The sequence below is a fragment of the Salvelinus fontinalis genome, chromosome 11 (genome assembly GCF_029448725.1).
Source record: "Salvelinus fontinalis isolate EN_2023a chromosome 11, ASM2944872v1, whole genome shotgun sequence".
NCBI lineage: Eukaryota > Metazoa > Chordata > Actinopteri > Salmoniformes > Salmonidae > Salvelinus > Salvelinus fontinalis.
In genome coordinates, this window is record NC_074675.1 from 58,744,933 (window position 1) to 58,757,593 (window position 12,661).

The 12,661-nt window shown below is 49.3% G+C and overlaps 1 protein-coding gene across 2 annotated transcripts in view; it reads right to left on the reverse strand.

Moving 5' to 3' along the window:
* The window catches only part of LOC129866017 (protein phosphatase 1 regulatory subunit 14B-like), a 48,333-nt gene extending 35,678 nt beyond the window's left edge, over positions 1-12,655 (reverse strand). Inside the window, exons 1-2 of one of the 2 annotated variants that reach the window (XM_055939152.1) lie at positions 12,270-12,655; positions 11,933-12,167 (exon numbers count right to left, since the gene is read on the reverse strand). In XM_055939152.1, the coding sequence (XP_055795127.1) occupies positions 11,933-12,136 (204 nt within the window). In that variant the 5' untranslated portion in view covers positions 12,137-12,167; positions 12,270-12,655. Of the gene's footprint in view, positions 1-11,932 lie in introns of both variants that reach the window. The other variant, XM_055939151.1, reaches the window with a different exon arrangement.
* Between the last annotated feature and the right edge of the window lie 6 nt (positions 12,656-12,661).

Sequence of the window (12,661 nt, forward strand, 5' to 3'; positions counted from 1 at the left end):
CACCTTCTGTCCTGCTACCTCTCTCCCTCTCTCACCTTCTGTCCTGCTAACTCTCTCTCTCTCTCTCTCTCTCTCTCTCTCTCTCTCTCACCTTCTGTCCTGCTACCTCTCTCTCTCTCTCTCTCTCTCTCTCACCTTCTGTCCTGCTACCTCTCTCTCTCTCTCTCTCACCTTCTGTCCTGCTACCTCTCTCTCTCTCTCACCTTCTGTCCTGCTACCTCTCTCTCTCTCTCACCTTCTGTCCTGCTACCTCTCTCTCTCTCTCTCACCTTCTGTCCTGCTACCTCTCTCTCTCCCACCTTCTGTCCTGCTACCTCTCCCTCTCTCTCTCTCTCTCTCTCTCTCTCTCACCTTCTGTCCTGCTACCTCTCTCTCTCCCACCTTCTGTCCTGCTACCTCTCTCTCTCACACCTTCTGTCCTGCTACCTCTCTCTCTCTCTCTCACCTTCTGTCCTGCTACCTCTCTCTCTCTCTCTCTCACCTTCTGTCCTGCTACCTCTCTCTCTCTCTCACCTTCTGTCCTGCTACCTCTCTCTCTCTCTCACCTTCTGTCCTGCTACCTCTCTCTCTCTCTCTCACCTTCTGTCCTGCTACCTCTCTCTCTCACTCTCTCACCTTCTGTCCTGCTACCTCTCTCTCTCCCACCTTCTGTCCTGCTACCTCTCCCTCTCTCTCTCTCTCTCTCTCTCTCTCTCACCTTCTGTCCTGCTACCTCTCTCTCTCCCACCTTCTGTCCTGCTACCTCTCTCTCTCACACCTTCTGTCCTGCTACCTCTCTCTCTCTCTCTCACCTTCTGTCCTGCTACCTCTCTCTCTCTCTCTCTCACCTTCTGTCCTGCTACCTCTCTCTCTCACCTTCTGTCCTGCTACCTCTCTCTCTCTCTCACCTTCTGTCCTGCTACCTCTCTCTCTCTCTCACCTTCTGTCCTGCTACCTCCCTCTCTCTCACCTTCTGTCCTGCTACCTCTCTCTCTCTCTCACCTTCTGTCCTGCTACCTCTCTCTCTCTCTCTCTCTCACCTTCTGTCCTGCTACCTCTCTCTCTCTCACCTTCTGTCCAGCTACCTCTCTCTCTCTCTCTCTCACCTTCTGTCCTGCTACCTCTCTCTCTCTCTCTCTCACCTTCTGTCCTGCTACCTCTCTCTCTCTCTCTCACCTTCTGTCCTGCTACCTCTCTCTCTCTTTCTCTCTCTCACCTTCTGTCCTGTACCTCTCTCTCTCTCACCTTCTGTCCTGCTACCTCTCTCTCTCTCACCTTCTGTCCTGCTACCTCTCTCTCGCTCACCTTCTGTCCTGCTACCTCTCTCTCTCTCTCACCTTCTGTCCTGCTACCTCTCTCTCTCTCTCTCTCTCTCTCACCTTCTGTCCTGCTACCTCTCTCCCTCTCTCACCTTCTGTCCTGCTACCTCTCTCTCTCTCACCTTCTGTCCTGCTACCTCTCTCTCTCTCTCTCTCTCTCTCTCTCTCTCTCTCTCTCTCTCTCTCTCTCCCTCTCACCTTCTGTCCTGCTACCTCTCTCTCTCTCTCTCTCTCTCTCTCTCTCTCACCTTCTGTCCTGCTACCTCTCTCTCTCTCTCTCACCTTCTGTCCTGCTACCTCTCTCTCTCTCTCACCTTCTGTCCTGCTACCTCTCTATCTCTCTCACCTTCTGTACTGCTACCTCTCTCTCTCTCTCTCTCACCTTCTGTCCTGCTACCTCTCTCTCTCCCACCTTCTGTCCTGCTACCTCTCCCTCTCTCTCTCTCTCTCTCTCTCTCTCACCTTCTGTCCTGCTACCTCTCTCTCTCCCACCTTCTGTCCTGCTACCTCTCTCTCTCACACCTTCTGTCCTGCTACCTCTCTCTCTCTCTCTCACCTTCTGTCCTGCTACCTCTCTCTCTCTCTCTCTCACCTTCTGTCCTGCTACCTCTCTCTCTCTCTCACCTTCTGTCCTGCTACCTCTCTCTCTCTCTCACCTTCTGTCCTGCTACCTCTCTCTCTCTCTCTCACCTTCTGTCCTGCTACCTCCCTCTCTCTCACCTTCTGTCCTGCTACCTCTCTCTCTCTCTCTCACCTTCTGTCCTGCTACCTCTCTCTCTCTCTCACCTTCTGTCCTGCTACCTCTCTCTCTCTCACCTTCTGTCCTGCTACCTCTCTCTCTCTCTCACCTTCTGTCCTGCTACCTCCCTCTCTCTCACCTTCTGTCCTGCTACCTCTCTCTCTCTCTCACCTTCTGTCCTGCTACCTCTCTCTCTCTCTCTCTCTCTCACCTTCTGTCCTGCTACCTCTCTCTCTCTCTCACCTTCTGTCCTGCTACCTCTCTCTATCTCTCACCTTCTGTCCTGCTACCTCCCTCTCTCTCACCTTCTGTCCTGCTACCTCTCTCTCTCTCTCACCTTCTGTCCTGCTACCTCTCTCTCTCTCTCTCTCACCTTCTGTCCTGCTACCTCTCTCTCTCTCACCTTCTGTCCTGCTACCTCTCTCTCTCTCTCTCTCACCTTCTGTCCTGCTACCTCTCTCTCTCTCTCTCTCACCTTCTGTCCTGCTACCTCTCTCTCTCTCTCTCACCTTCTGTCCTGCTACCTCTCTCTCTCTCTCTCTCACACCTTCTGTCCTGTACCTCTCTCTCTCTCACCTTCTGTCCTGCTACCTCTCTCTCTCTCACCTTCTGTCCTGCTACCTCTCTCTCTCTCACCTTCTGTCCTGCTACCTCTCTCTCTCTCTCACCTTCTGTCCTGCTACCTCTCTCTCTCTCTCTCTCTCTCACCTTCTGTCCTGCTACCTCTCTCTCTCTCTCACCTTCTGTCCTGCTACCTCTCTCTCTCTCTCTCTCTCTCACCTTCTGTCCTGCTACCTCTCTCTCTCTCACCTTCTGTCCTGCTACCTCTCTCTCTCTCTCTCTCACCTTCTGTCCTGCTACCTCTCTCTCTCTCTCTCACCTTCTGTCCTGCTACCTCTCTCTCTCTCTCTCACCTTCTGTCCTGCTACCTCTCTCTCTCTCACCTTCTGTCCTGCTACCTCTCTCTCTCTCTCTCTCTCTCACCTTCTGTCCTGCTACCTCTCTCTCTCTCTCTCTCACCTTCTGTCCTGCTACCTCTCTCTCTCTCTCTCACCTTCTGTCCTGCTACCTCTCTCTCTCTCTCTCTCACACCTTCTGTCCTGTACCTCTCTCTCTCTCACCTTCTGTCCTGCTACCTCTCTCTCTCTCACCTTCTGTCCTGCTACCTCTCTCTCTCTCACCTTCTGTCCTGCTACCTCTCTCTCTCTCTCACCTTCTGTCCTGCTACCTCTCTCTCTCTCTCACCTTCTGTCCTGCTACCTCTCTCTCTCTCTCTCTCTCTCTCTCTCTCTCACCTTCTGTCCTGCTACCTCTCTCTCTCTCTCACCTTCTGTCCTGCTACCTCTCTCTCTCTCTCTCTCACCTTCTGTCCTGCTACCTCTCTCTCTCTTACCTTCTGTCCTGCTACCTCTCTCTCTCTCTCTCTCACCTTCTGTCCTGCTACCTCTCTCTCTCTCTCACCTTCTGTCCTGCTACCTCTCTCTCTCTCTCTCACCTTCTGTCCTGCTACCTCTCTCTCTCTCTCTCACACCTTCTGTCCTGTACCTCTCTCTCTCTCACCTTCTGTCCTGCTACCTCTCTCTCTCTCACCTTCTGTCCTGCTACCTCTCTCTCTCTCACCTTCTGTCCTGCTACCTCTCTCTCTCTCTCACCTTCTGTCCTGCTACCTCTCTCTCTCTCTCTCTCTCACCTTCTGTCTCGCTACCTCTCTCTCTCTCTCTCTCTCTCTCTCTCTCTCTCTCTCTCTCTCTCTCTCTCTCTCACCTTCTGTCCTGCTACCTCTCTCCTCTCTCTCTCTCACCTTCTGTCCTGCTACCTCTCTCTCTCTCTCACCTTCTGTCCTGCTACCTCTCTCTCTCTCTCTCTCACCTTCTGTCCTGCTACCTCTCTCTCTCTCTTTCACCTTCTGTCCTGCTACCTCTCTCTCTCTCACACCCCTGGTGTCACGTTCCTGACCTGTTTTCCATTGTTTTTGTATGTGTTTAGTTGGTCAAGGCGTGAGTTGGTGTGGGCATTCTATGTATTGTGTTTCTATGTTGGGTTAAATGTGTTGCCTGATATGGTTCTCAATTAGAGGCAGGTGTTTGACGTTTCCTCTGATTGAGAACCATATTAAGGTAGGCTGTTCTCACTGTTTGTTGGTGGGTGATTGTCTTCCGTGTCTGTGTCTGTGGCACCACACGGGACTGTTTCGTGTTCGTTCGTTTGGTTGGTCTGTTCCTGTTCTTCGTGTTATATTGTAAATTCTCAAGTTCAGGTCTGTCTACGTCGTTTGTTATTTTGTAATCATTTCAAGTGTTCTTCGTGTTTCGTCTTGTTTAAATACATTTTCGTTATGTCTGCATACAACGCTGCGTTTTGGTCCGACCCTGGAATTAGACAGCCGTTACAGGAGGGAAAAGAGGGAGGGAAAAGAGGGAGGGAGAAACGGAGAGAGGAAAAAATAAATGGCCTCAGCAGCCGCATGTTCACTTCTCTCCCTCCTCTCTCTCTCTTTCCCTCTCTCTCTCTCCCTCTTTCTCTTTCTCTCTCTCCCTCCATCCAGCAGGTCTACTGTCTCTCTCTCTCCCTCCATCGAGCCGGTCTACTGTCACTCTCTCTCTCTCCAGCCAGTCTACTGTCTGTCTGTCTGGTCTGTCTGTCTGTCTGTCTCTCTCCCTCCAGCCAGTCTACTGTCTGTCTGTCTGTCTGTCTCTCTCCCTCCAGCCAGTCTACTGTCTGTCTGTCTCTCTCCCTCCAGCCAGTCTACTGTCTGTCTGTCTGGTCTGTCTGTCTGTCTGTCTCTCCCTCCAGCCAGTCTACTGTCTGTCTGTCTGTCTGTCTCTCTCCCTCCAGCCAGTCTACTGTCTGTCTGTCTCTCTCCCTCCAGCCAGTCTACTGTCTGTCTGTATGTCTGTCTCTCTCCCTCCATCCAGCCAGTCTACTGTCTGTCTGTCTGTCTGTCTGTCTGTCTGTCTCTCTCCCTCCATCCAGCCAGTCTACTGTCTGTCAGTCAGTCTGTCTGTCTGTCTCTCTCCCTCCATCCAGCCAGTCTACTGTCTGTCAGTCAGTCTGTCTGTCTGTCTCTCTCCCTCCAGTCAGTCAGTCAGTCAGTCAGTCTGTCTGTCTGTCTCTCTCCCTCCAGTCAGTCAGTCAGTCAGTCTGTCTGTCTGTCTCTCTCCCTCCAGTCAGTCAGTCAGTCAGTCAGTCAGTCTGTCTGTCTGTCTGTCTGTCTGTCTGTCTGTCTGTCCCTCCCTCCATCCATCCAGTCTCTGTCTGTATGTCTGTCTGTCTGTCTGTCTGTCTGTCTGTCCCTCCCTCCATCCAGTCTCTGTATTCAGGCAATAGATCCACAGGTAACTCCCCCTCCTTCATGTATCTATCCCTCTCTCCTTCATGTATTCATCCCTCTCTCCTTCATGTATTCATCCCTCTCCTTCATGTATTCATCCCTCTCTCCTTCATGTATCCATCTCTCTCTCCTTCATGTATCCATCCCTCTCTCCTTCATGTATTCATCCCTCTCTTTCATGTATTCATCCCTCTCTCCTTCATGTATTCATCACTCTCTCCTTCATGTATTCATCCCCCTCTCTCCTTCATGTATTCATCCCCCTCCTTCATGTATCTATCCCTCTCTCCTTCATGTATTCATCCCTCTCTCCTTCATGTATTCATCCCTCTCCTTCATGTATTCATCCCTCTCTCCTTCATGTATCCATCTCTCTCTCCTTCATGTATCCATCCCTCTCTCCTTCATGTATTCATCCCTCTCCTTCATGTATTCATCCCTCTCTCCTTCATGTATTCATCACTCTCTCCTTCATGTATTCATCCCCCTCTCTCCTTCATGTATTCATCCCTCTCCTTCATGTATCCATCCCTCTCTCCTTCATGTATTCATCCCTCTCCTTCATGTATTCATCCCTCTCTCCTTCATGTATTCATCACTCTCTCCTTCATGTATTCATCCCTCTCTCCTTCATGTATCCATCCCTCTCTCCTTCATGTATTCATCCCTCTCCTTCATGTATTCATCCCTCTCTCCTTCATGTATTCATCCCTCTCTCCTTCATGTATTCATCCCTCTCCTTCATGTATTCATCCCTCTCTCCTTCATGTATTCATCCCTCTCTCCTTCATGTATTCATCCCCCTCTCTCCTTCATGTATTCATCCCTCTCTCCTTCATGTATTCATCCCTCTCTCCTTCATGTATTCATCCCTCTCTCCTTCATGTATTCATCCCTCTCTCTCCTTCATGTATTCATCCCTCTCTCCTTCATGTATTCATTACCTCTCTCCTTCATGTATCCATCCCCCTCTCTCCTTCATGTATTCATCCCTCTCTCCTTCATGTATTCATCCCTCTCTCCTTCATGTATTCATCCCTCTCTCCTTCATGTATCCATCCCTCTCTCCTTCATGTATCCATCCCCCTCTCTCCTTCATGTATTCATCCCTCTCTCCTTCATGTATTCATCCCCCTCTCTCCTTCATGTATTCATCCCTCTCTCCTTCATGTATCCATCCCTCTCTCCTTCCTTCACCCATTCCTCTCTCCTTCCCTTCCTCTCTTTCTCTGAATGGCAGCTGTAAGTCCCTGCTATGAATAGAATGTGGGTCATAGCCAGCTCAGAATCCCCCCCCCCCCCCCCCTACACACACACACACACACACACACACAAACACACACACAAACACACAGCTCAACTGTATCTCTATACTAAAGCACCCCAGGGTTCATGTGTATGATGCAACAGAAATGTGTTTGGTTTATTCCTCGTCATTGATTGATTACTGTAAATGACTGATTCATTTTAACACAGCTTCCATTGATTAGAAGCTTCCCTTCCCTCTACAAATCAAATTAAACTTTATTATCCACATGCGCTGAATACAACAGGTGTGTGAACCTGACCGTGAAATGCTAACTTACAAACCCTTAACCAACAGTGCAAATCAAGAATCAAGTTAAGAAAATATTTACCAAATAAACTAAAGTAAAAAATGATAAAAAGTAATACATTAAAATAACAATAACGAGTCTATATACAGGGGGTACCGGTACCGAGTCAATGTGGAGGCTATATACAGGGGGTACCAGTACAGAGTCAATGTGGAGGCTATATATAGGGGGTACCGGTACAGAGTCAATGTGGAGGCTATATACAGGGGGTACCGGTACCGAGTCAATGTGGAGGCTATATATAGGGGGTACCGGTACAGAGTCAATGTGGAGGCTATATACAGGGGGTACCGGTACAGAGTCAATGTGGAGGCTATATACAGGGTGTTACGGTACAGAGTCAATGTGGAGGCTATATACAGGGGGTACCGGTACCGAGTCAGTGTGCAGGCTATATACAGGGGGTACCGGTACCGAGTCAATGTGGAGGCTATATACAGGGGGTACCAGTACAGAGTCAATGTGGAGGCTATATATAGGGGGTACCGGTACAGAGTCAATGTGGAGGCTATATACAGGGTGTACCGGTACAGAGTCAATGTGGAGGCTATATACATGGGGTACCGGTACAGAGTCAATGTGGAGGCTATATACAGGGTGTAACGGTACAGAGTCAATGTGGAGGCTATATACAGGGGGTACCGGTACAGAGTCAATGTGGAGGCTATATACAGGGTGTTACGGTACAGAGTCAATGTGGAGGCTATATACAGGGGGTACCGGTACGGAGTCAATGTGGAGGCTATATACAGGGTGTTACGGTACAGAGTCAATGTGGAGGCTATATACAGGGGGTACCGTTACAGAGTCAATGTGGAGGCTATATACAGGGGGTACCGGTACCGAGTCAGTGTGCAGGCTATATACAGGGGGTACCGGTACCGAGTCAGTGTGCAGGCTATATACAGGGGGTACCAGTACAGAGTCAATGTGGAGGCTATATACAGGGTATTACGGTACAGAGTCAATGTGGAGGCTATATACAGGGTGTTACGGTACAGAGTCAGTGTGCAGGATATATACAGGGGGTACCGGTACAGAGTCAATGTGGAGACTATATACAGGGTGTTACGGTACGGAGTCAATGTGGAGGCTATATACAGGGTGTTACGGTACAGAGTCAATGTGGAGGCTATATACAGGGGGTACCGGTACAGAGTCAATGTGGAGGCTATATACAGGGGGTACCAGTACAGAGTCAATGTGGAGGCTATATACAGGGTATTACGGTACAGAGTCAATGTGGAGGCTATATACAGGGTGTTACGGTACAGAGTCAGTGTGCAGGATATATACAGGGGGTACCGGTACAGAGTCAATGTGGAGACTATATACAGGGGGTACCGGTACAGAGTCAATGTGGAGGCTATATACAGGGGGTACCGGTACGGAGTCAATGTGGAGGCTATATACAGGGTGTTACGGTACAGAGTCAATGTGGAGGCTATATACAGGGTGTTACGGTACAGAGTCAATGTGGAGGCTATATACAGGGGGGTACGGTACAGAGTCAATGTGGTGGCTATATACAGGGGGTACCGGTACCGAGTCAGTGTAGAGGCTATATACAGGGGGTACCGGTACCGAGTCAATGTGGAGGCTATATACAGGGTGTTACGGTACAGAGTCAATGTGGAGGCTATATACAGGGGGTACCGGTACCGAGTCAGTGTGCAAGCTATATACAGGGGGTACCGGTACCGAGTCAATGTGGAGTCTATATACAGGGGGTACCGGTACCGAGTCAGTGTGGAGGCTATATACAGGGTGTACCGGTACAGAGTCAATGTGGAGGCTATATACAGGGTGTACCGGTACAGAGTCAATGTGGAGGCTATATACATGGGGTACCGGTACAGAGTCAATGTGGAGGTTATATACAGGGGGTACCGGTACAGAGTCAATGTGGAGGCTATATACAGGGGGTACCGGTACCGAGTCAATGTGGAGGCTATATACAGGGTGTACTGGTACAGAGTCAATGTGGAGGCTATATACAGGGGGTACTGGTACAGAGTCAATGTGGAGGCTATATACAAGGTGTTACGGTACAGAGTCAATGTGGAGGCTATATACAGGGGGTACTGGTACAGAGTCAATGTGGAGGCTATATACAGGGGGTACCGGTACCGAGTCAGTGTGCAGGCTATATACAGGGGGTACCAGTACAGAGTCAATGTGGAGGCTATATACAGGGTATTACGGTACGGAGTCAATGTGGAGGCTATATACAGGGTGTTACGGTACAGAGTCAATGTGGAGGCTATATACAGGGGGTACCGGTACAGAGTCAATGTGGAGGCTATATACAGGGGGTACCAGTACAGAGTCAATGTGGAGGCTATATACAGGGTATTACGGTACAGAGTCAATGTGGAGGCTATATACAGGGTGTTACGGTACAGAGTCAGTGTGCAGGATATATACAGGGGGTACCGGTACAGAGTCAATGTGGAGACTATATACAGGGGGTACCGGTACAGAGTCAATGTGGAGGCTATATACAGGGGGTACCGGTACGGAGTCAATGTGGAGGCTATATACAGGGTGTTACGGTACAGAGTCAATGTGGAGGCTATATACAGGGTGTTACGGTACAGAGTCAATGTGGAGGCTATATACAGGGGGGTACGGTACAGAGTCAATGTGGTGGCTATATACAGGGGGTACCGGTACCGAGTCAGTGTAGAGGCTATATACAGGGGGTACTGGTACAGCGTCAGTGTGTGGGGGTATATAAATAGCATACTATTTAGGCTATTCCTAATGGGATATATAATTGTTGAGTTAGGCTACAGGTTACAGGCTGCAGGTTCCAGGCTACAGGTTACAGGCTACAGGTTCCAGGCTGCAGGTTCCAGGCTACAGGTTACAGGCTGCAGGTTACAGGCTACAGGCCACAGGTTACAGGTTACAGGCTGCAGGTTACAGGCTACAGGTTACAGGCTACAGGTTACAGGCTACAGGTTACAAGCTACAGGCCACAGGTTACAGGCCACAGGCTACAGGTCACAGGCTACAGGCTACAGGTTACATGCTACAGGCTGCAGGTTACAGGCTACAGGTTACAGGTTACATGCTACAGGTCACAGGTTACAGGCTACAGGTTACAAGCTACAGGCTACAGGTTACAGGTTACAGGCTACAGGTTACAGGTTACATGCTACAGGTTACAGGCTACAGGTTACAAGCTACAGGCTGCAGGTTACAGGCTACAGGTTACAGGTTACATGCTACAGGTCACAGGTTACAGGCTACAGGTTACAAGCTACAGGCTACAGGTTACAGGTTACAGGCTACAGGTTACATGCTACAGGCTGCAGGTTACAGGCTACAGGTTACAGGTTACAGGCTACAGGTTACAAGCTACAGGCTGCAGGCTACAGGCTACAGGTTACAGGCTACAGGTTACAGGCCTAATAGAAAGGTCATGCTATGGTGACACTGTGATGCTACAGGTTACAGGCTACAGGCTACAGGTTACAGGCCTAATAGAAAGGTCATGCTATGGTGACACTGTGATGCTACAGGTTACAGGCTACAGTTTACAGGCTGCAGGTTACAGGTTACAGGTTACAAGCTACAGGCTACAGGTCACAGGCTACAGGTTACAGGCCACAGGCTACAGGTTACAGGCTACAGGCTACAGGTTACAGGCTACAGTTTACAGGCTGCAGGTTACAGGTTACAGGTTACAGGCTACAGGCTACAGGCTACAGGCCTAATAGAAAGGTCATGCTATGGTGACACTGTGATGCTACAGGTTACAGGCTACAGGTTACAGGCCACAGGCTACAAGTTACAGGCTACAGGCTACAGGTTACAGGTTACAGGCCTAATAGAAAGGTCATGCTATGGTGACACTGTGATGTTACAGGCTACAGGTTACAGGCTACAGGTTACAGGCTACAGGTTACAGGTTGCAGGTTACAGGTTACAGGCTACAGGTTACAGGCTACAGGCTACAGGTTACAGGCTACAGGTTACAGGTTACAGGTTACAGGCTACAGGTTGCAGGCTACAGGTTACAGGTTACAGGTTACAGGCTACAGGTTACAGGTTACAGGCTACAGGTTACAGGTTGCAGGTTACAGGTTACAGGCCTAATAGAAAGGTCATGCTATGGTGACACTGTGATGTTACAGGCTACAGGCTGCAGGCCACAGGCTGCAGGCCACAGGTTACAGGCTACAGGTTACAGGTTACAGGCCACAGGTTACAGGCCACGGGTTACAGGCTGCAGGCCACAGGTTACAGGCCACAGGTTACAGGCTACAGGTTACAGGTTACAGGCCACAGGTTACAGGCTACAGGTTACAGGTTACAGATCTAATAGAAAGGTAATGTCATGCTATGGTGACACTGTGATGTTACAGGTTACAGGTTACAGGTTACAGGCTACAGGTCACAGGCTACAGGTTACAGGTTACAGGTTACAGGTTACAGGCTACAGGCCACAGGCCACAGGTCACAGGTTACAGGTTACAGGCCTAATAGAAAGGTCATGTCATGGTGACACTGTGATGTTACAGGCTACAGGTTACAGGTCACAGGTTACAGGTTACAGGCCTAATAGAAAGGTCATGTCATGGTGACACTGTGATGTTACAGGCTATAGGTCACAGGTTACAGGCCTAATAGAAAGGTCATGTCATGGTGACACTGTGATGTTTAGTCTTCGGATATTCCTGATTACACCCGTTGTTCTCCTTTCACATGAAATACCAGATGGGGGGGGGGGGGGTCTTACTTAATTAAGCCCGATCGATACATTCAATTAGTTCATTACAGTAGCCTTTATGACCCCGAATTGTCACTCTATTCAATAGTACACTAATTTTAACCATAGCCCCTATTGCACCTAGTCAAAAGTAGTGCACTATATAGGGAGGGTAGCACTTGCGAAATAGAACCTAATCGTTGTGTTATTTATTTATCGGTATCTCACCTCACAGTCGTAAAGATCCGTTAGCTGGTCGATTATCCATTCCTCCAGATTCAGTCTCTTTCTCAATTCTTTTCGGTCATATTTCACGGTTACTCGCCCTTGCTTCCGAACAGGGATCTCCGGTTCTTCGGTGGAACCGGCGGCTGCCGTCTGGAAATATACCCGGGGTTGAGGACTCGTCTCTGGGCTGGTAACCGCAGCCATGGTCGGTCCGCTGAAGAAGATCCTGGAAGTCCTGTTGGTAGAGCGAATTTAGACGCGTTTGTTTTGTATTGTTCGCCGTGTTGTGTGGTCGTTAAAGCGGCATTGATTCTACAAGAGGAGCTAGAAAATGTACCTAGTCAAGTCTCTTTACGCTATTGTTCCCTTCTTGCAAAAGAGCATGGCATTAGGTTCACTTCGTGGTTTCCCAATCAAAATCACCATCAAAAATAGGCTATAAAATTGGCTATTTACACTATGACAATTCGGCGTATAAAAATAAATCTATAGCAAAGCCTACAAAGCAGCCGTACAGCGGGAGTGTCCTCTCCCGATGAGTACAAAGAGAAAATATTCCATGCGGTTCTCCCGTCTCTGTCCTCGTGGTGTTGTAAAAACGTATGAAAAGCGGTTGACTTGTCCGTTTTCTACAGATAACTTCACGTTACGTAGACAAAACAAATGATAGTCCTGATTTATTTACTATTTCCTCCTCTCTTCTATCTCGTCTTTTTTTTGGCCCTTTCC